Consider the following 24,573-nt stretch of genomic DNA (forward strand, 5'->3'; position numbering starts at 1 on the left):
ATGTGCTTCTTTCATAGTTTCTACACACACACACACACACACACACACACACACACACACACACGAGTCCCTTCCCTCCTCCACTGGTTTCCCTGCTAAGGTTCCTCCTTTTGTGTTCTAAGTCTTGAGAGAAAACAGTCCTTGTCATCCTGGGCCCTCGGGAATGTTCAGAGCGAGTCTGCTGTGTCCGGAAGTGGTTCCTGGGGGTTCAGTGGCTTGATACACGGGGTGTGGGAGGAGGCTGTCACTCCTTTGAGGAAGCAAACGGGTGTGCGACCCAGAGTTGACGGCGCGTCTCCTTTGCAGGTGACTATGCTTGCAAATTGCTGATGGATATTTTTGAATTTGGGACCTCAAGAAAAGTAAGTGCGATACCCGTTCGAATTTGGGCCAAGGAAGAAATAAAGGTGATGTGCGACAACAATCCCGTGACTTTCAACTGCTGCAGTGAGAACAACGGGAACTGGAGCAAAGTGGAATGGAAGCAGGAAGGGAAAATAAGCATTGTAGGTAAGAAGGTTGGAAGAGTCCTTCTGCAAGCAAGCCTTTTTGCTTGCCCGTTGGCCACCTCAAGATGGGGGTTGGGATGGGAGAAAGGGAAAATGTCAGAGGGCTGTTTGTATTCTGGAAGTCAAACTCTGAAAAATAATACTAGATTCGATGGCAGGCTCAAGGGCAAAGCTGGGACAGTGCGCCTCAAGACACGCAAACAAACACGGTGCTAAGTTGTAGGCAAGATCCCGGCAACAGAAACTGCAAGGATAGCACTCTGTAGATTTATTTGTCCCTCCGCCATTTCATGTCAATTCATAATCCTGCTGGCTTCAGGTTTATATGAATGGATGATAACAAAAACTACATGGAAACCATAATACCGGCACTTCGCCACGTAACCATTTTATAGAAATCTGATCACTTTCAATCACATGTAAACTTGATCGTAGGTCTGAGGTGACACTTTTTACCTCCAAGATGAAAATGAAGCAATTGAGGTACCGATGAAATGCCTCGTCCAGCCAAGGTTATCCCGGCAGGAAAAGGGAAGGATTGGGACTCTCTGGAGAGCTTCATGTGCAAGACCGTCAGATGTGGGATTCTTTTATCCGATCTGTAAGGCCTGAGCTGCCACAAGGGGCCTGGTAGCTTAGACCGAGGATTGTTTTCTACCTAGAAACCACTTAGAAGCCCGCCCGCCTTTTGTCTTAAGAAACCAAGTTATTAGGTAGGTAGGTAGTCCTCTTCAAAGACAAAGTAATCTGTAAAATGCGGCTTGGCCCGTGGGATTCATTAATGCAGCGGATCTTTATTTGACGAACTCTTTGCGGCCGGCTAGCAGGACACTACTTAAAAGGAATATGAAACATCAAATATCAAACATACCTGCCCATTCCCCTGGGCACATCTGTTTGGCAAAGCGCATTTCCCGTGCAGCATTTGCCTTCTGGCTCGGAAGCCGGGTGGGTGGGGGCGGGGGGCGGGGGGGAGGCATCTGTTAACGGTGGAAGCCCTGGGCGTATGAGATGTGCAGTCACTGCCCTGATTTAGAAGGAAAAGAAGGGGCAGGCATCGGGGAGGAACTGCCAGACAGGGAGAGGCGCTTGCGCAGTTCCCGTGCCACTGACTGAGGCCCTTTCCACCGCAGAGGTGGGGGACCTCACGCCCGGGCGGGAACCGGGAAGTCTGTGCTGCAGGTGTTCAAGGCCCTCTGCAGTCTTCATTTTGGCAGACTTTCCTGATGCCCAGGGAGGGCTAATGCAGAACAATGGATTTCCTGCCACTGGGCCGGCCACCTGGGGCCTGCAGCCATGTGTGTGTGTGTGTGTGTGTGTGTGTGTGTGTTTGCTCAATCGCCTGAGCTCCGGCACCCAGCCTTCTTCCACTGCCCGTTGCTGCCCCCCTCCAGCGAGCTGGAGCTCGCTTCCTCCACACAGCCCACGCCTGGAACCAACCATTCGCGTCCGTGCACGTGCTGCTCGAATAGTGCATCCCCAAAGCATTTGAAACCGAGCGCACCGGACACCTATGTAGCTCTTTGCTTCGCACGCACGTTATTTCTGCACATTGTTTCCATCTTGCGTAACTTACTGCCACGCGTGTGAATATGGTTTTAAAAGATGCAGGGTGTTTAAGGAGTAAAGAGTCAAGAAGATAAGGAAAGGAGGGGGGATATCCCAGAGGTGAGCACGGTGTAGAGGCGCGTTGCCGGGCTTGCCACTGTCCAGGGTAGGGCCTAGTGTTTAAGGGAGGAGTGTAGGATTAGACTAGAAGGAGATGAGCAAATGATTAAAGGCACACTGTGACGAAATAGTATATTCCATACTAGTGACTCTGACTTTATTCTAGACACAGTAGTAGGGTTCTGAAGGTAGAAGAAAGATTATCAGACCAGCAGAGCTGAACGTTAGAAAGCTAGCAGTTGAATTAGAAATGGTCCGAAAAATCGAAGGCTACCTAGGGTCGTAGGTACAGTGCATACAACAGACAGGAGGGTGAATGACCTTCCATTGACTTGGTAAGAAATGCTTGTGAAGTACAAGCCACAGGAGTTTTACAACCTAGGAGAAGCACAACGTGAGGAAGTGCAAATAATGAAAGGCGACTTTCAGACTCTCCATTTGGGGAGCTGCCAGCGTGGAGAGGAAATGCTGGAAGATGTGCAGGTTTTGTTTGAGGAACAATAAATAGGTGGCGTGGATCGAGGTAGGGACGCTCACCACGTCAAATGAACATTGGGGATTTTCCTCTCAAGTTTCCACTCAGGGCATTTTCCTTAGCCACGTCTTCGGGGTGCCTTCTAAAGATGTAATAGGCTGTGGATGAAGTTGCCCTGTGAGAGCACGGTCTGGGGGGGTGGTGGTGAAGGGCAGTGTGGGGACCCCGGGGGTGGGAGCAAGAGCCAGTGTCCTGGAGAATACGCAGCAAGGATTTCTGGGAAAGAAGCTCGGGAGGAGGTTTGGAGACAGACAAGCAGGAGCCTCAGGGGTGAAGTAACCTTGTCAGAGAGAAGGTATGGCAGGTAGCACCCCAAGAAGAGAAGGAGGGCCTGGCTGGGGCGAAAGACATGATCGCTATTGGCCTTCAGAGCAACTCTTCGGATGGAAGATGGAGAAGGCCAACTGCAAAGACGTGATGAGAACCAGGAGTGAAAAGTTAGAGGCGAATGCAGGTATACCGAGGGATGAGGAAAGGAAGAGGGAGCCCTGGCGACTCGAGGCGCTTTGGGCTGAGGGTCCCAACACTGCAGGAAAGGAAACCGTGCGAGCGTCTTCAGACTAAGGGGAAGGAGCAAGAGGAAGGATGAAGACAGAGAGGAGAAGGAAAGGATGGAGTCGGAGTCTGGGAGAATCAGAAAGAAGTGGCTTTCCAGAGGCTAGATGGAGACGGGAGCCCTAGAGAAAGGTAGAGGCCATTGTGACTTCGTAATTCAGCCACAATGCAAGAAGAAGGAAGTCAGCTAGAAATTGAGAGGACTAAGGAGAAAAGTGGCAGGTGTCACAGATCACTTCAAATAATTCAAATGTTATCCATCAACCAGAGCAAGGAAAGATACATGTTGGCGGGGAGGGAACCAATCAAGAGAATTATTCTTTTTCCTTCTTTTTTTAAAAAGATAGTGCTTGAAGGTATCTGAGGGGGACACAACCCCAAGTGAAATGGGAGGAGAGAGAATAAAGAGACTTGAGATCGGAGTTGGAAATAAAGTTCATACCCTGGCATGTCCTAGAACCCTAGGCAAGAGGCAAAGGATAACTTAGAAGGTGTGATGTGTCTGGGAATAAGAAGGATGGTATAACAAGGGAGTTCTATGGCTGGCGTTATGGCTGAAGTGGTAGAGCACTTGCCTAGCCAGGTGCAAGGTCCTGAGTTCAAACTCCTGCACTGCCAAACCAAATCAACTAAAAAATAATAAATAAATAAACGCATGTATGTAAATCAAGTTTTTCAAAGGGAAATGCTCAAGAATGTTCGGCTGACGAATGATAAATCGGGAAGGCAGGAATCCTGGATGCAGCGTCTGCAGACCTGACCACTGGGCGACTCCACCTCCACCTAGAGAATAAATCTAATTTAAATGTAACTCGCCTTTATTGATGTGGCTTCTGTGTTCCCAAGCCAGAGGCCCACGGAGGAATCGCTCCTGTCATTGCAGGAATCTCGGAAACAGACCTAGAGTCTTCCTGCAGCATGTACACCGTCAAGGCCAATGGAACCCAGTGCCCCAGCGGTTCCGTGGGAACCACAGTCACCTACACGTGCGAGTTCATAAGCAGTTACGGAGCCAGGGGCAGTAAGAACATAAACGTCACGTTCGTCTCTGTGGGTAAGGACTCTTTAGTTTTTTTAGCTGTATCTGTGCTATCTTTGCTGGTCAACTGGGAATAACCGTGAACTGAGAAAAATCTTGTGGGGCTTTCCCTGGACGTGGGATAATGGTGGGAGCGAATCCTCCATTAGGCAAAAGACGAGGATTCCTCCCCTTCTGTTTAAATTCTGAGGGGATCTTTGCTAGGTTGAGGTGCGGGGCGGGGGGGGGGGGAAAGGAAGGGGCCTTGTAGTCCCGGTGAAATGGAAGACTGGTGTTGGGGGGAGTAGCTCAGTCCTGTCGTCATCGAATTCATGACAATAAACCTGGTAGCCCTTCCTTCAGTTCCTCCCTTCTTCTCCCACAATCCCCTTCTTCTGACCTGGAAGTTCAACAGCTGGATGCAGTCCCCCACAATCCCTAGTTCCCTGCATAGTTCTTCTACTCCCTTCTCACCCACCCTGGGTGTAATGGGACGTAAGATGTTAACAGTCTGCTCACGTGTTCTTATTTTACAGTTGGGATGTGTTTTTTACTGTCTCAATTCGGTATAGTCATGCCTCTTAAAATGATCATTTCCCTTCACATCGTGAAGCATTACAACTTCACCCATAACTATAAAAGTACCTTTCCACCTATCCTACAAAATACCCTTTGAATAGACTCAGAGAAAAGACAGAGTTAAAAAAAGTAATAATGCCCGTTTCTCTTCTTCCTCTGTTTTGTTTATTGTAACTTAACATTGCTGCAAAGGTCAAGGTTAGGTTTATGTGGAAGCACAGAGCTAACAGGACCCTTGGAATTCAAACAGGAGTGCAAATTCACACTGACTACAGAAAACTTCAGATTGCTCAAAATAGACTGGAGCTGTTTCTCTCCAATCCGCAAACCTGAGGCATGTGTTAGAGGCTTGGTTAACTTTGTCTGAAAAGCATTGGTTTGCTCCTTTGGACCTCAACTGAGAACTAAAAGAAACAGATTTGTGCCTCCATAAAAGTTTACTTTGCACTCTCGGAAGCAATGAATGCTTAGAGAGCCTTCTCTAGCTCTCTCTGAGAGCACAACGATTGTGCCATGCCCAAGTGGCTTTTATGGTATATCTAAACATATTTCAAATTCTAAATGATACCACGGAAAACCCCAATTTCTCTTCATTATGATTAAGAATAAGATTTTACACTGATTGAAAAAGCAGGCCAGAGATGGTAGGCTCAAGGCATGAAGATTGAGGCGTGTAGCACTTGAAATAATTGTGTAAAAGATACCGCCCAAGAGAAATGGGAAGACTTGGTTGGCATTCACAGGAGCCTTTATGTTAGTAATGGTTTCGTGATCATTTTCAATGAGTAATCTCCCATGGATCAGCGAGGAACAGTCTGAGAAAGAGTAGTAAATGCGTAGTGAATTATACAATTTCAGTTATAGGATGTTGTAATGGTGCTGCTGTGGTTATATGGGGATAGTTAACAGGAAGGTGTCCATACGCCCCAGCTTGCCTGAGGCGATAAACTTGGGCAGTAAACTCTATCATCTCTCTACTGAAATGGAAGCTGGAGAATCTTCTCTGCTGCTTCAGCCCTGACGATATAGTGGACCCAGGACAAAGTGCTGGGGACACAGCAATACAGGATTCCCATTTTGATGGAGGAGAGGGACAGAAATGGAGAGGCCATCTGGCATTGGGAGAGAAATCTTTTGGCGGTGTAGATGACAGAATTGTTACGAGAACCCAGCCATTGATTTGTTCTCCCTTGAGGTTGCCCCAGCGGGGGTTGATGGGGAGCGTGGGTTAAGTCAACACCCCTAAGTGTGCAACCTTTTGCCCTGCTGATCATCAGGAGATAATTCCAGCCACAAAGGGGAAGTTCCCGAGGTCCTAAGGCATGCGATGGAAGTGAGTACAGTTCAGAGCACCACCTGGAACAGCCTAGAAACAAATAAAGCCCAGGAGCAGCAAGGTACCAGTCCCGCGTTGACGCTAGTAGAGTCAGGCCGGTCCGCGTTTACTGTCCCTAGCTTAAGTTTCACGCGTGTGTGTCCATGTCGCCAGAAAGACTAAACAGCGGACTTGTTTGTCGGTTTTGTTTTGTCTGTTTTTGTTTGCATTCTTTCAGCCAACCTAACAATAACCCCGGACCCAATTTCTGTTTCTGAGGGACAAAGCTTTTCTATAAAATGCAGCAGTGATATGAGTAACTATGATGAGGTTTATTGGAATACTTCTGCTGGAATTAGACTTCATCAGAGGTTTTTTACCGTGCGTCAGCATCCTGCTGGAGCAGAGTCCGTGCTGACCGTGAGGACAGCGACCCGGGAGTGGAACGGTAAGGGAAAGGCGGGATGGTGTGCCATGAAATCCAACCCCCCCAGGAATATTTCCTGTCCGTACCTTAGTCTTCCCTGGAACACCCCCTACTCGGCCTACTTTATGTGAACATCTTCCCGCTTGGTACAACTGTCCTTCGAGCAGAGATATCTAAAAGCCCTCTTATAGACAGGGAAACTGAGTCTCAGAGAATACATACCTCGGCTTAAACAACTTAAAGAGACAGGGTTGTCACACATGCCTCTGATTCCTATGCTCTTACCATTATGTTAAGAGGATTATTTGGGGGGGGAGGGGGGTTGGTCAGGTGTGGTGCTTGAACTCAGGGCCTAGGAGCTTTCCCTGAGTCTCTTTGTGCTCAAGGCTAGTGCTCTACCACTTGAGCCACAGTGCCACTTCCCGAGGATTTTTTTTTTTAATTACTTCTCCCACTAGATTTTTTGGGAGTGTTTCATCCAACTAAAAGAAAGGTTTTATATATCTAGCTCCAAAGAAAGGACCACCTTAAAAAATTGTACTTATAAGCTGATTTGTTGAATGGTAACCACTTCATGCAATGACTTAAAAGTAGTTAAAATTATTAGCAGAAATTTGTTGTGCAGAGAGGTTTTGTTTGTGGTATTTACCTACATAAATATAATATACTTGGATTCAATTTTGCCCGGAGGGTATAATTCTTTCTTAAATTCCCTCCTCTCCTCTTCTCTCTCCTTTCTATAGTTTTTAATAGGTTCCCTTATTTTACTTTCGTAGTACCTATGAGGAACCCAAATAAACATTTTTCTTTTCTCCTGTTCCTCTCTACACGTGGAGTGAGTTAGGAAAAGGAAAGGGGATTGGTAGGATGCCCGCAGTGATAGATAATGTGCCTGTGTCTTCCTGGTATGCGAGGCACTGTGTTAGGCATGGAAGCTGAATTCATCCATTTGAAACCATGATGCGAGGACACCGTGCTTTTGTTATCCCCATGTGGCAGAGGAGGAAACAGAGGCCCAAGGAGCTTAAGTGAGATTCCTGGCATGATTCACCTGGAAACTAGAAGGGCCAGGATACAAATCTACACGGCCTTTTTGGCTCTGGTTGCCAATTCCTAATCACTCCATTCTGAAAGCTTTTCATATTGATTATAAAGCTAATGGGTGCAAGTTCTATATGCCCCATGTCTCTCTTTTTTTTTTTTTTTGTATAATGCCTAGATATTATGGTGGTGGTTTGATGGCTGGACTTGGTAGTACTCCATTAGGACCAGTGCTATCTTTCTTCTGTGCTGACTTCAAACCTTCCCTACCCTTGCTGTTTCATATCCTGGGTAATAAAGCTTTTCCCATCGTATTAAACTACTCAACAGTCCCAAGTGCTGAGAAACCCCTTCTGATCTAAATCCGCTGCACTTCCATTTTCTCTTAACTGACATCCCCCCTTTCTCCGAATGGGCATGGGGAAGCTTTCATTTCTCTCCCGGTTCCTTTTCTGCTGGCAGCTGCTATTTCCAGCGGAGGGTGGAAGGTCCCACTTCGCGGTGCCTTCTAATCTCGCCGACTGCTTCCGTGGGGGGCTGGCCTTCTGGGGCCGGGGTGACCAGGAGCCTGGGGTGGGGAGGGGGACCCGTGTGGATGGGGAAGGGGCGGGCATCATAGCCGCAGTGGAACCGCAGTGCTCCAGAAGTGCCGCAGGAACAGTCCCTCCACTCCATCCCCCTTTGTCTTCCTTCTGCTCAGGGACCTATCACTGCATATTTAGATACAAGGACGCATACAGCGTGGCCACCAAAGATGTCACCATCCACCCGCTGCCTCTGGAGATCATGATGGACCCCCTGGAGGCCAGCAGTCTCTGCGCCGGCTCCCACTGCTTCAAGTGCTGTGTGGAGGAAGATGAGGACTACAGCGTCACCTTCCAGGTGGATTCTTCCTTCTTCCCCGCGGGTAAGATGCCCACCGGCAGCCCTCGCGGCGCGCTGTCTCGTCGCCGTGGGGTCCAGGATAGCCTCTTAGAACCGGTCGAGAAGTGCAGGGACTGGGCGAGAGCTGCAAGGCAGCAGGACGAAGTCCCATGAGCCTTTGCTATCTTCAGCGCTGTGGGTGGGGACCAATCGCACGCAGTCTCAGAGAGTGGGGCCCTGCCGTTCTCGCGGAAGCTGCTCAAGGCCATATGAAGGTTCCCAAGTAAGATCTCCGCTTCCTCACCACGACAGACTAGACATCCTGATGACCCCCATTTCTATGCGGCCAAAAGATTCAAACTTGCTCCAAAATGGCATGGGACTTCCTTTACATACATAGCTGGGTGCACCAGAAAGTAAGAGAAATAAACCAGTACCGAAAACATAGGGGAAAAGAAAACCGAAACAGCACTTGAGCCAGTTCCGTAGCATCTTGACAGGCCTTTCCCGATATCAGAAATGCAGAGCCTTGAATTTCTGGCTCTTGGAGGCATGAAAGAATGACCTTGTTCTCCTCGCTGTAATGGAGGCAGCCATACCCCAGCTTTACAAAGTCAGACATGTCAAAGGGTGGCATCCTCCCAAAAAGAACAGGCCAGGAAAACAAAAACACAAAACAGGAAAAGGTCCTTCTGCCCGAGTACATAAAGCTTGCTCCCTGCTCTGAGAGAGAAGCGACATTTTCCTGAGAATTGTAACTGTCCTGTCATCACCTAGCTCTGGGCTTGGAACTTGAGCTGTGTATGTTGTCTGGGAGTTGTAAGCAGAAGAGCAAGGAACTTCATGAAAGCAATCCCTTCATTAGTACACCCTGTCATTTGAAAGCGAAAGAAAAAAAAAACAACAATCACATCCTTGATTTAGATTCCCCAGGATTCCCAGAGATTTAAGTGCAAACATAAGTGCACAACTTCAAGTCTCAAAACACAGACGCTTCCTGTGGTTTGAGTAATGCAGACACTTTTTGTGATCTGAGCAATGTAGATGGTGGGAGGGGAAAAAACAAGTGGAGAAAACCAGCCCCCCAATAAGGTTTAGAGAAGACTGCATGGTAGGACAATAGAGGATTGATGTAGATATTGCCATATACAAGCATTCCAATATTCTGTGGTTGGTATGTGCTTTTTATCACTGAGCTAAGCACCTCGAGATGCAAAGATAAATAGAGCTCCCTCTGCAGGAGCCCATAGACTAATGGGGGAAAAAAAGATCCACAAATCAGTAGCTATAACCCAATGCAATGAAGACAGGCGTTCGATAGGTAGAGGGGGTATGGAGAAGACATTCTAGCTATTAAACATGTGTGGGGACGGATCTGGAACCCTTAATGGTTGAAGTACAGTTTTGACTGGTCCACATGCAAATATCAGCGTATACATTTCTAAACACCAAAGGTTATCGCGCATACAGATATGTGAAATCACATTGAACATCGATGCGATGCATTCCTAGGAAGTGTGTGCACAGGTGTGTCTATACTGGATTGCCCTGATACATGCTGTGCTTGTGTAACTCAAGTTGTGAATTCGTCTCCTCCCTCGCTCTGTCTTTAGTGAAAGAAGTCCGTGGGAAGCAAGTTTGCTACAAGTACAATCTCCAAGTCAAACCAGTTCCCACGTGTCCGAAAACCATCGATGTCTTTTGCCACTTTACCAATGCTGCCAACTATTCAGTCCAGAGCCCGCCCATGAAGCTCACGCTGGTTCCTGGTGAGGAAAGTTTCTAGTACTTTAAAATGTGTCCCTCAGGAACAGGGTCATTTATCCACTCCCTTTCCTATTTAGACTTCAATCGATAATACGCTAAGTATCATCACGGTTGCAGATCTTGAACCAACTGTGAGAGATCTGAAAAGAAACAAGCCATGTCCCTTTCTTAGAATATGCCTGGAGTTCCTGGAACGAATTACACTTTGGGGTTACAGCAGACTTTCTCAGCCTTAGCTGCATGTGGGGTTTGCCAGTGAAGTTTAAGCCCCTAAGGAGACTGGAGTCTCAGCCTAGGCTTTCTGGGCTGGAGTGAGCTTAACTATTGGCCTTGTTTTTCCCGAAGCTCCCCTGCGTGATTCTAACATGCCACCATTGAGAACACCTCCATGCCATCCAGTCCCTGTGTCCCAGCGGCTCCCGACCCGTGGAGTCCCTGTGGCTTGGATAGGCACGCATGTAGCGCTCACCATTTTACCATGGTGTAGATCCCACCCTCCCCCTCCCCCCCCACCTCCCCCTGGCCCCCCACCCCCCTGCCCGCAAAGAGAAGATTCCTGGCGATTGTAAGCGGGAAAGAGGCAGAGCAGAAACAAAAACCCCATCCGATTACACCAGGCAGTGTTGTGTGGAAAGCAGTGAACAGTCGAGAAGACAAAGAGCTGAGTGGCTTTGAAGAAGTCACTGAACAGAAAGAGAAATGCGGATGTGCACACCACGATTCTTTGACCAACCCCACCCTTCTTCCTCCCTCTCCATCTCCTCTCCTCCTTTCTGTTGTCTTTTCTGTTTCCCTGTCCGCGGTGCAGGGGAGAATGTGACGTGCAGGGACCCCCTCATCAGTGTTGGGGAGCCGGGGAAAATCATCCAGAAGCTCTGCCAGTTCTCGCAGATTCCCAGAAGCTCGGGCAGCGTCGTGGGCGGTACTGTCACCTACAAGTGCGTGGGCTCCCAGTGGAGGGAGGAGAGGAAAAACTGCATCTCTGCCCCCATCTACAGCCTCCTCCGGCTGGCCAAGGTGAGCCGCGGGCCCGGGACTCGCAGCTCTCCGTGGGCGGGGCTGTCTGGCCATGTGATCTCAAACTCAAGATCCTTCTGCCTCCTTCTCCCAGGGGCTGGGGTTGCAAGTCTTGTGGTCCACCATACCTGGCTCTAGGTACCTTTATCAACAGAAAAAGATTGTGCTAGTCTAGCGGGCAATATCTGAGGTATTCATTCAGCCTCTCTGTTTGTGGAACTCCACGCGACAGTGTCTGACTTGCGCTTGGTTAGGCTGTATGGATTATGAAAGGCTATAAAGAAATAGGACCCGTGGATCGCTTTAGGCAGGAGCTCATGATGTGATTGGAGGATATTATGGGATCCTAGATGACGATTTGTCGTTCAGGGAGAGAATCAGTCATGACACCGGGGAAACAGACACAAACCGGGATTTCCCCAGGAGAGTCAGAGTGGTCTGCCATCTTAGTGATCAGCAGAATGAATGGTACAAGAGAAGGCACAGAGGCAAATACGCTTCCATGCACACGACAGTTCTACTGGCATCAGGTCCAAAGCAATCGTGTTTATCTTCCCTTTGTTTCTATTGTTCCGGGAGAAAGATGCTTCACCCTCCCCTTTCTGTGTGTGAGACCTTACATCTGATCCCATTCTAACGAGTGTACACACATAGCCCAAGATAGCTCATGGGATTCCCTTCAACTCACGGGCACAGGGGAAGACAAACCGAGTCCATAGCCACGAATTCACCAACAGATCCACTGGCCGGGCGGACTGACATGGGTTTCGTTTGTTCCGTCTCTGGCTTCGCTAGGCGTTGATCAAGAGTCCCTCGCAAGACCAGAAGCTCCCAACGTACCTGAAGGATCTTTCTGTCAGCACAGGCAAGGAGAAAAAGGACATCCACGCATGCCCGGGAAACTTGGGGGCCATCGTTAACATTCTCAATCTGGTCTCCACCGTTCTGACCCAAGTGAATCTGGAAATGATGAGGGTAAGTGTGTGCAAGGCTTTCGGGAAGAACCGTTGCCTCCCACCTCTTCTTCATCTTCCCCGGCGCAGTGGCCGGGCGTTACTTGGTCTGCCGTCGGTGGCTTTGAGGATATCACAGCACTTCCAGCGTTCCGTGGGGAACTTAAGGTTTCTTCCATGAATCTCTGTTCTAGTTTCCTCCTTCAGAAATGGGCCTTCATCTTTCCAGAAAGATGAATAAGTATGTCACGGACCAGTTGGGATTGTTAAAAGTCTAGCATTGAATATGACCTTTAGGGAAATGAGAGTCCTCGGGGGGAAGGGATTCGCCTGCAAGAGATCAGACGAGGAGGCTTTACAGTCAGGATACTTGCAGAGGTGAAGCCAGAGTAGAGCACACGGAGAGACAAGAGTTTGATGGGGCACCCCAGGACCAGCAAGCGTGGGAAAGGTTGGGAGGAGTCCGGTGAGAACACCACTCCACAGAAGCCGGAGTGGAGGAAGGTCTCTCCTCTCACCAGAGGAAAGACGGAATGAAAGCAGGGGCATCAAAGAATAGTGTGTGTCAGCTTCTTCTCTCTCCTTCAGCATCCTCTCACCCACCTCCCCAGGGCCCCAACCCCAGAACAGGCCAACTAGCAAAGGCGCTCGGGAACAAAGCTCCAGGAGGCCATATTTCTTCCTGGGGCCACTGCAGTAAAGAGCCACCATCTGGATAGCTTGCAAGAGGAATTTATTCCTGCACAGTTCTCGAGGCGAGACGCCCTGAAAGCAAGGTGTCTGAGGGTCTTGTTCCCCCCAGAGCGTCCCGAGGATGACCTCCCATTGTGTCCTCCAGCTCCGGCTGGCCCCCGGGGTCCTGGGGCTGATGGCTGCCTCTCTGTGTGTCCTCCGCCTCTGTCTTTGTGTCGTTCCTACTCCTCTGCCTTCGTCTCTTCCTGAGCTCTTACGAGGTTTCTCATCCTTGCAGTATAGCTTTCCCAGGTGGTTCATGAAGAACTGTTTACCCAGTTCCCTCTGCACCAACGATTTGTCCACACAAAGGCTGGTCCTCTGGGGTTTGAAGATTAGGTCATGCCATTTGGGAAGCCCCCCCCACTCAACCTGCTTCTTGAGGGTCACACTCTCAGAGTGAAGACAAGGTAGAGATACGGAGAGAAGTAGTTTCAAAAATGGAAACCCTCGGGCTCCAATTTTTGGGAGAGAGAGAGAGAATAAAGTTGTTCAGCAGGGAACGTAGGTCTCTTCTGTGTCACAGGCCTATTGAACGCTTAGGGACTGAGAAGGTCCTTGAGACTGTCGCACACTTGCCGGTGAGATGTCTTCCCCCAGACACCTGAGGCTTAGAAGAACTCCAAACAAGATCACGAGTAGTCCTGCCAGCCTGCTGGGCTGGCCTTAGTAAGAAGCAGGAGCGTGGTTCTCGTGGCTGCTCGTAGTAAATGCCGAGCCAAGCCTTGCTGTGTGAAATTCCCGCCACTACCAAGCCGGGTAGAAGACTGGTCCCAGACCCTCTCTGCCCAGAATGCCCCTTCTCCTCTCTATCCTTTCCCATTTTGCTTCCCACCATCCCACCGCTTGCCAGGGAGACGTTCTTTCCTGTCCCTCGGCGGGGGGGGAAGAGTTTTGCTGGCGCGAGCTCATGCCGTGTCCCTTCTAGGACTTGCTCTCCATCCTGAATGTCATCCTGGACACGTCCTCCTTAAACACCTGGCAGAAATTACTGGACCAGCAGAGCAACCGGAGCTCCCAGCTGCTGCACTCGGTGGAAAGGTTCTCCCAGGCGCTGCAGTTGGGAGACAGCGCCCCTCTGTCCCTCTCGCACCCGAACGTGCAGATGAAGAGCATGGTGCTGACGCGGGGCCACCCCAAGATCTACCAGCAGCAGTTTGTCTTCCCGGACTCGGATCTCTGGGGCGACGTGGTCATCGACGAGTGCCAGCTGGGGAGCCTGCCGCCGGAGTCCCCCGTCGTCACCGTGGCCTTCCCCACGCTCAAAGCCATGCTGGCCCAGGCGACGCCCAGGAGGGCCCCCGCCAGCAGCCTGGTGATGACCACCACGGTCAGCCGCCGCCAGGCAGCCGCGCCGTTCGGCATCGCCATGACGTTCAAGAGCAACCACTACTCGAGGGAGAAGCCCCAGTGCGTCTTCTGGAACTTCAGCCTCGCCAACCACACGGGGGGCTGGGACCCCAGCGGGTGCTACGTGAAGGAAGTCCGCGGGGACAGGGTGTCCTGCTACTGCGACCACCTCACCTCCTTCTCCATCCTCATGTCCCCCGACTCCCCGGACCCCGACTCGCTGATGAAAATCCTCCTGGACATCATCTCCTACATCGGGCTGGGCTTCTCCATCCTGAGCTTGGCGGCCTGCCTGGGCGTGGAAGCCACGGTGTGGAAGGCGGTCACCAAGAACCGGACGTCGTACATGCGGCACGTGTGCATCGTGAACATCGCCGCCTCCCTCCTGGTGGCCGACGCCTGGTTCATCGTGGCCGCTGCCCTCCAGGACTACGACGCCCCCCTCAACCGGACGGCCTGCGTGGCCGCCACCTTCTTCATCCACTTCTTCTACCTCAGCGTCTTCTTCTGGATGCTGACCCTGGGCCTCATGCTCTTCTACCGCCTGGTCTTCATCCTGCACGACGCCAGCAAGTCCACGCAGAAGGCCCTGGCCTTTTCCCTGGGCTACGTCTGCCCCCTGGCCATCGCGCTCATCACGCTGGGGGCCACGCAGCCGAGGGACGCGTACACGCGCAGGAACGCCTGCTGGCTCAACTGGGAGGACACGAAGGCCCTGCTGGCCTTTGTGGTCCCGGCGCTGGTCATCGTGGTGGTGAATCTCACCATCACCGCCGTGGTCATCACCAAGATCCTCAGGCCCTCCATCGGAGACAGGCCCAGCAAGCCCGAGAAGAGCGGCTTGCTGCAGATCGGCAAGAGTGTCGGGGTCCTCACGCCGCTCCTGGGGCTCACGTGGGGCTTCGGGCTTGCCACCGTGTTCCAGGGGAGCAACGCCGTCTTCCATATCGTATTTACCCTCCTCAATGCCTTCCAGGTAAGGGCTGCCCGGGGCAGAAACCCAGACGCACGCGGCCATGGGGCAGGATCCCAGTGCAGGGGGACCTCAGCAGCAAGGGGAGAGAAAGCCCCCCCACCCCCATGCCTTGGGCCCCGTGGTGCCTTTCCCACCCTGATACGGCAAGCAGGAGGGCCCGGGGTTTGCTATGGACCCAAGGCAACTGTGATGTGGCCGATTAGGTCTTCAGTGAACATGTCACTGGTGAGCCAAGCAAATCCGGCCAGCCTCCCGCGGCAGCCCGGGAGCCCCGTGTCTGTGCCTGTCTTGTCCATCACTGCATCCCTGGTGCCAACAGGGGTGACCGGAGCCCACAGCAGGTTCTCGAAAGCCCTTTGGAGGAAATGCGTGTCGTATGCCACCTAGAGCGAAGGCCTTATGAATGGCGGGCGACCCACTTAGGTCAGAGTGCAGACCACTCTTTCTCCCATAGTTCATAGCTAACGACGATGGAGGCCAGTTAGTTAGGAGAGCCAGCGGGGAGGAATAGTTCACACACAAGCTTTGGACACGTAGGGGAGAGAGCCATTCATTCTTTTATGTTCCACGGAGAGGGGATAGGATGGGCGGAAATCTACCCAGCAGATGCAGGATCCCGTGAAGTGGAAAGGAGCCGAGGGGACAGAGGTGGAGTTGGTGACATGCCTACAAAATCCCAGTGTCTAGTACTGGGACTGAGGCTCTGAGTTCTAGGGTCGCCACCTACAGCCCCGCAAGAGAGGCCTCCCGCCCGGTGGCTCCCGCCTCTCATCCTAGCTACTCAGGAGGCTGAGATCTGAGGAGTGTGGTTTGAAGCCAGCCTGGGAAGGAAAGTCCATGAGACTCTCACCTACAAGTAGGCACCAAAAAGCCAGAAGCAGAGGTGTGGCTCAAGTAGTAGCTCAGAGATAGCACCCACCCAAGCCCTGAGTTCAAGCCCCAGACTCGAACACACAAGCACACACGCATGCATGTGCACATACACACCACCAGCACCACCACCACTGGAAGAAATTAGTTCTCTATCCCAGGCTCCAGATCATCCTCACAACCTGCAGGGAAGAACAGGAAGTCGCACAGCCATTGAAGACACACGGAATCGTATAAGCTGCAGGCACACTAGTCAGAAGGATAAGGACCTAGAAAACGCTCAGCTAGCATGCTGTCATTTGGGACCTACTGCATGCAACCCTTTTGACGTTGTCATGTGCTGGACTCGATCCATACACTCAGGTGGGGGGAAAAAGGGACCACCATACCTGGTTCATGCTGGCATTCAACACCAGGCTGCCATCGCTTCCTCCTCTCCCGGACACTAGCACGGGATTAAAATCCACCTCTTCTCCATCCTCTTCACAGGGACTGTTCATTCTCCTCTTTGGCTGTCTCTGGGATCAGAAGGTAAGAATAGTTTCCCGCTCCTACAGGACGCTGTGGTACAGGTGGCGGGCTGAATTGACGGGTGCACAGTTGGGTTCACATTGGCTTCTTTTGAACCCTGCAGGTGCAGGAGGCTTTGCTGAACAAGTTTTCACTGTCACGATGGTCTTCCCAGCACTCAAAGGTAAGCCTCCCCCCCGGGGAGACGTTCTGTCTCTCACCTCCTACCTACGGACGATAGGAACTTTTTACATTAGGATTGTGACTAGTGGGTTTAAACCGCAGCCTGTCTACCTCTGCAACTTGTTTGGACATTGATTATCGAATTGATTTTTTTCCTTTGTGGCCTCAGGCTGCCTATTAAACACAGCCATGGAGTTCTCTTTCAGATGCTTCATCGCAACGTGTGAATGACAGATCATACAAAATTAAGGTCAATCTCAGGCTCCCACTGAGAATCTTCTGAAGGGACTTCAAGGCATTAGAGAAAGCTATTTGGGAAGTAAACATTTTTAACCTAACTAGTGTCTTTGAATATATTTTATACATCAGAAGATAGCAGAAAAATTACCAAACTGTATATATATGTTCATATATATATTTGTATATATATATATAGATAGATAGACATGAATGAGCTGGGTTGTAGCATTGATTAGTTATGTACAGAGCCTGGGTTTGACTTTCAGTGACAAAAATTCAGGGGAGGGCAGGGAATGTGGCTTAGCGGTAGAGCGCTTGCCTAGCATGCATGAAGCCCTGGGTTCGATTCCTCAGCACCACATACACAGGAAAAGCGGAAAGTGGCACTGTAGCTCAAGTGGTAGAGTGCTAACTTTGAGTAAAAGGAAGCCAGGGACAGTGCTCAGGCCCTGAGTCTAAGCCCCAGGACTGGCAAAAAAACAAAAACAAAAATTCAGGGGAGAAACAAGGAAGGAAGGAGGAAGGAGAAGCGAATACAAGGAGAGAGGAAGGGAAAGAAAGAGGAAGAGAGAAAGGAAAGGGAAAAGAAGTGAGGGAAGGAGAGGGGAAGAGAGGAAGTGAAAAAGAAAGGAAAAGGGCTGGGGATATAGCCTAGTGGCAAGAGTGCCTGCCTCGGATACACGAGGCCCTAGGTTCGATTCCCCAGCACCACATATACAGAAAACGGCCAAGAAGCGGCGCTGTGGCTCAAGTGGCAGAGTGCTAGCCTTGAGCGGGAAGAAGCCAGGGACAGTGCTCAGGCCCTGAGTCCAAGGCCCAGGACTGGCCAAAAAAAAGAAAAAAAGAAAAAGAAAGGAAAAGGGAAGGGGAAGGGAAGGAAGGGAGTGATGAGGGAAATAAGGAAGAAGAGAGATAGAGAGGAGAAGAAAAAGGAGAATCCTCATAACTTTGAAACGTTTTTCTGTCATAAATGGGAAGATGACAGGATCTTGACGTGGGCTAAGGAAGAATGACTTGCAAGGCAGGAACGTGACCACTAGAGGGCAGAAAACCAGGCCTCCCAGAGCTCAACCTGCCCTGCTGGAACACATTGACTTTGTTGTGACGTGTGTGTTTGTTTGTTTATTTATGCATTTTCAACCTCTCTTCCAGTCGACATCCCTAGGTTCATCCACACCTGTGTTTTCCATGAGTTCTCCAATCTCAAGAAGATTTAACAATCTTTTTGGTAAAACAGGTATGTTGTGACTTCTGAGTATTCCTCGGTCCACCAGAACAAATTCCTCCCCACCCCAGACACTTCCCCAGTCTGGGTGGCTTCCCCTTGTCGGAGGTCAAATAGAGGAATGTGTGTCCGTTTTCACGCACCACCGGCAGGTTGCGCGGAGAATGACCCCCTTGGTGGATAACAGGAAACGGCACAAAGAGAAGGAATCGAGCCTACTAGGGCCGTTTGTCAACCCTCACACGGGGCCTGTACACTGTGGGCCTTTTCAAACACAGCAGTGTTGTTGTTCGTATGATGTTCAGTAGGAACAAGTGGGCCATGTTTATGCAGTAAGGAATAAACTTGGGAAATCCTGCCTGGGGGATTCAGCTCTGTGGGTTTGTTACTTGTTTTTCCCTCTCTTTTCATGGGAGATGCCTATTGTGCATGTTGGTATTGATAAAACTTAATATGCCTGCTTGAGCAGCTACCCATGCTGGCTATTCTTATTGGAAATACTCGTGGCAGAAATGTCTACTTTGGAAATGTGACACAGAAAGTATTAATGACTTTGGCGAGAGACCTCAGCTATTCTGGTGAATTATAATCTTGGCCACTTCCCGTTTTGCTCCATAAGAAATTAAGTATAAGAAACCTTCTAGATTTTTTGCTTCTTTCCTCCCTTTTTGTTGTGCTAGGTAACCACTGAGCTACACACCCAGCCTTCCTTCCAGCTGTTTCAAACTGAATAGACCGCAACATGTGTCAGAATTCCAGACCAAGATACAGAAATATTTCATGAGAAATATTTCATCCAAAGGCCTTGGTCCGGAATACTTAGAGAATATCCGTCATCACTAAACCTCTAGGGGATGAATGCTTTCAGCTTGTGTTTGATAAATGACTCATAAAACTGGAAGGTCTTCATTTTTAATTTTTCAAGTCACTGATGGGAATGCTGGAAGAGAAAGGGTTGAATCTATAGGGAATATTAGGCGTCTTGGACTTGGCCAGCTTTGATCACTGCCAGTGAAGTGAAAACTGTATGAAAGAATTCTGGCCAGGCACCAGTGGCTCACACCGGTAATCCTAGCTACCCAAGAGGCTGAGATCTGAGGATCGCAGTTCAAAGACAGCCTGGGCAGTTAAGTCCACGAGATGCTTATCTCCAACTAACCACCAGGAAACCAGAAGTGGGGCTGTGGCTCAAAGTGGTAGAGCACTAGCCTTGAGCTGAAGAGTTGAGAGACAGCGCCCAGGCCCTGAGTTCAAGCCCCACAGTGTCACGTTTATGCAGCGTGGAAGGCCGATGAAATAGATTGTTTTCCAATTAGTCAGATAGTTGTTGGATCTGTTTGGGGGTATCCAGGCCTGAGACTACCTCTTTGCTTCTGGAGGGTTCTCTGGGGCTTACCAGTGCAGATCTCCTTGGGAGGCTGGGGGAGAGGTGGGAGAGGGTCCCTAACCTCTGAAACTTTGGTTTATGTCGCCAGCAGTCCCAAAGGGCCCCCAGGGCAATGACGGCAACCTTGTTAGCAGTGGCAGTTCATCCATCTGATGGTAGGGTGGGCACCTCGACTGCTTCCACCCAGCGCACGCTCCTCCCCTTCCTCTGCATGGTGCCCCCCAGGTGTGCGTGCGTGCCGTCCACCCACCCAGAGCGGGGTCGCTCCTCGAGCCTGCCTCCTGCGCACAGCACCGCGGGGCCGCTCCCTTCCCGCACGGTCCCTGGTCTCACCCGCCCCGCCTGCCTTCCTTCCTCGGCCACGCTCTCCTCCCTCTTCCTTTACGGATCCTGGCCTTCAGCTCAGCCCTCAGGTAGTCCTCGAGCAAGCAAGGGGTGCAGACCCCCTGCAGGAGGCCCGGTGCGCCTGTGGTGGCCCGTGGAGAGGCAGCAGGGCGCGCCGGGGGCGGACGGGCCGGGGGGCAGGTGCCACCAGCGTGCCTGACCCCAGGCCCCCCGTCCTTCCCGACGTGCACACCCCCAGCTGCATGCGGGCGAGTCTCCCGGGCTGAGCCGCCCTTCTGCCTTTCAGGAACGTATAACGTTTCCACGCCCGAAACCACCAGCTCCTCCGTGGAAAACTCGTCCAGTGCTTACTCGCTGCTCAACTGAGAGCCGCCATGTCCAGCGTCCACCTGCGGGCCGGCCGGGGAGCAGGAAGAAGAGACTCCTTCCTTCGCAAAGACGTCCTGGAAGCAGTCTTTCCACAATCCCCACTCGCGAGCGGTCCTTCCGCGATCCCCACTCTCAAGCAGTCCTTCCAGGAACCCCACTCGCGAGCAGTCCTTCCGCGAACCCCACTCGCGAGCAGTCCTTCCAGGAACCCCACTCTCGACCAGTCCTTCCGTGATCCCCACTCGCGAGTAGTCCTTCTGTGATTCCCCACTCGCGAGCAGTCCTTCCGCAATCCCCACTTGCGAGCAGTCCTTCCACGATCCCCACTCTCGAGCAGTCCTTCCAAGATTCCCACTCACGAGCAGTCCTTCCATGAACCCCACTCGTGAGCAGTCCTTCCAGGAACCCCACTCTCGAGCAGTCCTTCCACGATCCCCACTCGCGAGCAGTCCTTCCAAGATTCCCACTCGCGAGCAGTCCTTCCAGGAACCCCACTCGTGAGCAGTCCTTCCGCGATCCCCACTCGCGAGCAGTCCTTCCGCGAACCCCACTCGCGAGCAGTCCTTCCAGGAACCCCACTTGCGAGCAGTCCTTCCGCGAACCCCACTCGCAAGCAGTCCTTCCGTGAACCCCACTCGCGAGCAGTCCTTCCAGGAACCCCACTTGCGAGCAGTCCTTCCGCGAACCCCACTCGCAAGCAGTCCTTCCGTGAACCCCACTCGCGAGCAGTCCTTCCAGGAACCCCACTTGCGAGCAGTCCTTCTGCAAACCCCACTCGCGAGCAGTCCTTCCAAGATCCCCACTCGCGAGCAGTCCTTCCGCGAACCCCACGCGCTAGCAGTCCTTCCAGGAACCCCACTCGCGAGCAGTCCTTCCGCGAACCCCACTAGCGAGCAGTCCTTCCAGGAACCCCACTCGTGAGCAGTCCTTCCGCGAACCCCACTCGCGAGCAGTCCTTCCGTGATTCCCCACTCTCGAGCAGTCCTTCTGCAAACCCCACTCGCGAGCAGTCCTTCCACGATCCCCACTCGCGAGCAGTCCTTCCGCGATCCCCACTCGCGAGCAGTCCTTCCGCGAACCCCACGCGCTAGCAGTCCTTCCAGGAACCCCACTCGCGAGCAGTCCTTCCGCGAACCCCACTCGCGAGCAGTCCTTCCGCGAACCCCACTCGCGAGCAGTCCTTCTGCAAACCCCACTCGCGAGCAGTCCTTCTGTGATCCCCACTCATGAGCAGTCCTTCCGTGATTCCCCACTCTCGAGCAGTCCTTCCGCAAACCCCACTCGCAAGCAGTCCTTCCGTGAACCCCACTCGCGAGCAGTCCTTCCAGGAACCCCACTTGCGAGCAGTCCTTCTGCAAACCCCACTCGCGAGCAGTCCTTCCAAGATCCCCACTCGCGAGCAGTCCTTCCGCGAACCCCACGCGCTAGCAGTCCTTCCAGGAACCCCACTCGTGAGCAGTCCTTCCGCGAACCCCACTCGCGAGCAGTCCTTCCGTGATTCCCCACTCTCGAGCAGTCCTTCTGCAAACCCCACTCGCGAGCAGTCCTTCCACGATCCCCACTCGCGAGCAGTCCTTCCGCGAACACCACGCGCTAGCAGTCCTTCCAGGAACCCCACTCGCGAGCAGTCCTTCCGCGAACCCCACTCGCGAGCAGTCCTTCCGCGAACCCCACTCGCGAGCAGTCCTTCTGCAAACCCCACTCGCGAGCAGTCCTTCTGTGATCCCCACTCATGAGCAGTCCTTCCGTGATTCCCCACTCTCGAGCAGTCCTTCCGCAAACCCCACTCGCGAGCAGTCCTTCCGCGAACCCCACTCGCGAGCAGTCCTTCCAGGAACCCCACTCGTGAGCAGTCCTTCCGTGATTCCCCACTCTCGAGCAGTCCTTCCGCAAACCCCACTCGCGAGCAGTCCTTCTGCGAACCCCACTCGCGAGCAGTCCTTCCAGGAACCCCACTCGTGAGCAGTCCTTCCGTGATTCCCCACTCTCGAGCAGTCCTTCCGCAAACCCCACTCGCGAGCAGTCCTTCCGCGAACCCCACTCGCGAGCAGTCCTTCCAGGAACCCCACTCGTGAGCAGTCCTTCCGCAATCCCCACTCGCGAGCAGTCCTTCCGTAATCCCCACTCGCGAGCAGTCCTTCCGTGATTCCCCACTCTCGAGCAGTCCTTCCGCAAACCCCACTCGCGAGCAGTCCTTCCAGGAACCCCACTCGCAAGCAGTCCTTCTGCAATCCCCACTCGCGAGCAGTCCTTCCACGATCCCCACTCGCGAGCAGTCCTTCCACGATCCCCACTCTCGAGCAGTCCTTCCAAGATTCCCACTCGCGAGCAGTCCTTCCAGGAACCCCACTCGTGAGCAGTCCTTCCGCGAACCCCACTTGCGAGCAGTCCTTCCAGGAACCCCACGCACGAGCAGTCCTTCCAGGAACCCCACTCGCGAGCAGTCCTTCCGCGAACCCCACTCGTGAGCAGTCCTTCTGCGAACCCCACTCTTGCCCGCGCCCCTCGCGGAATGCCACACGTGTATAGTATTTAAGTGAAACTCAACCCCCACGCCCAACCTCGCTGTCTATATTGTAAAATAGAATTGTGAAGAGGCTTTCGCCTTGGGCCACGGGCTGCAAAGATGAGCTTTGCTTCAAATCCTATGTGAGCAGAGCTAGCACCTTGGAAATGCTTCCGTGAATGCTAAGAAGAAGGGAAAGAAGGAGAAAGGGAGGTGATGACGGGGGAGGGAGAGAGCGAGGGGGAGGAAAAGGTGGAGGGAGGGAGGCAAAGAAGGAAGAAGGGGAGGAAGGAAGGAAGGAAAGAGGAAAGGTAAGGAAGGAAAGAAGGAAGGGAGGGAAGGAAGAAGGGAAAGGAAAGGAAAGGAGAATGAAAACATTCGTAAGGAACACATTTTAAATGTCCATGTTGCTGACCTCATACAGTCACTCAGAGCCTACAACATTGAGAATATAATATAAATATAGGGTTCAAAACATAGAAATGGAACATAAGCCAGGAAGAATGAGTTGAGCTTCTTTTCGATATTTTCCTAGCTAGGAAGGAAAAAAAGAGAGAAATATGGTGGAAAAGACAGGGAAGAAAGCCCATTTCAGGGTGCTTTCAGTTGACACTAATATTTCTGAGCACTGTTTCTCCTGATGTGGAGCAATGCATACATTCCCATGTACCTTTCTGTGTCAAGGTCACCGCCAAGGGCAGTCGGTGAGTATGCGCAAGACCTGTGGGTACCCTTGACTGATCTGTGGACATCCAACCGATGGCTCATTTTTTTTTATATAGTTTATCAGGAAAGCTTTATATTTTAGTTCAGTCATCTTTTGACAACAAATATATACATATATATTTTTATACTCAGTCATTGACAAATTTGTTATGTTGCACTGAAAACAGATCGCAGCTGTGTTCGACATAGGAGCTCTAACCAGGTACATCTCTGTGCATTGTAGAATAGACACTAATAATCTCATAGCCTTGTACATTCATGTTGTTGTTTTTGTCTCTGTGGATCCGACCCCGCACGGTGTACTTTACAGTTCCCTCTGATGGATCTTTCTCAGTCTTCAAGATCCCAGACCAATATACATTAAGAGTCTTGTCTGGTCTCATTTGATTTTTGTTTCAACCACTTGAAAGCTTCTAGCTGTCCTGTACTCTGCATGAAACTTTGCCTCGGTGAGTGAGAGGCAGAATGTTTCCCAAAGATTAGATTGTGAAGTGTGTGTGTGTGTGTGTGTGTGTGTGTGTGTGTGTGTGTGTTTATGTCTTGTCTCTAGGGGTATGTGTATATGCGTGTGCTTTTCATGAAAAGACCAAATTGTTACGAAAACCCTCTCCACAGGAGAATGTTCTTCCCTTTGGTTTTAGTTTCTAAATTCTGCTTCTGCCTCCCTTGGGGTGGACAGATAAAGCGCATTGCACTGGAAGCCAATGGACTCCATTTCTCCCCGCTCACCTCCCTGTCCCAGCGGAATGGGTCTTGATCCCAAGTCACTGAAGGAAAGGAGACTGTGAGTCTATAAATGTGGCCACGTCCCTCGAGGAGTGCTCCCGCCCTGGCGCCGAGCCAGCCGGAGCCGCCAGCTCCAGGGATGAGAGGCTTAGACTAGAAAAAGCACGGCTGGAAGTTAGG

General features: G+C 51.6%; 1 protein-coding gene across 3 annotated transcripts in view; it reads left to right on the forward strand.

The window, feature by feature from the left end:
• Positions 1–22,831, forward strand: part of Adgrf5 (adhesion G protein-coupled receptor F5) — a 65,799-nt gene extending 42,968 nt beyond the window's left edge. For all 3 annotated transcript variants that reach the window (XM_048347651.1, XM_048347654.1, XM_048347652.1), the window contains 13 exons: positions 307–510; positions 4,151–4,321; positions 6,142–6,261; positions 6,418–6,627; positions 8,348–8,554; positions 10,125–10,280; positions 11,087–11,295; positions 12,091–12,270; positions 13,909–15,306; positions 16,666–16,707; positions 16,811–16,870; positions 18,262–18,346; positions 20,353–22,831. In XM_048347651.1, coding sequence (XP_048203608.1) covers positions 307–510; positions 4,151–4,321; positions 6,142–6,261; positions 6,418–6,627; positions 8,348–8,554; positions 10,125–10,280; positions 11,087–11,295; positions 12,091–12,270; positions 13,909–15,306; positions 16,666–16,707; positions 16,811–16,870; positions 18,262–18,346; positions 20,353–20,432 — 3,122 coding nt within the window. In that variant the 3' untranslated portion in view covers positions 20,433–22,831. The remainder of the gene's footprint in view (positions 1–306; positions 511–4,150; positions 4,322–6,141; positions 6,262–6,417; positions 6,628–8,347; positions 8,555–10,124; positions 10,281–11,086; positions 11,296–12,090; positions 12,271–13,908; positions 15,307–16,665; positions 16,708–16,810; positions 16,871–18,261; positions 18,347–20,352) is intronic.
• The last annotated feature ends 1,742 nt before the right edge of the window (positions 22,832–24,573 follow it).

This window comes from Perognathus longimembris, chromosome 6, assembly GCF_023159225.1.
Source record: "Perognathus longimembris pacificus isolate PPM17 chromosome 6, ASM2315922v1, whole genome shotgun sequence".
NCBI classification, from domain to species: Eukaryota; Metazoa; Chordata; class Mammalia; order Rodentia; family Heteromyidae; genus Perognathus; species Perognathus longimembris.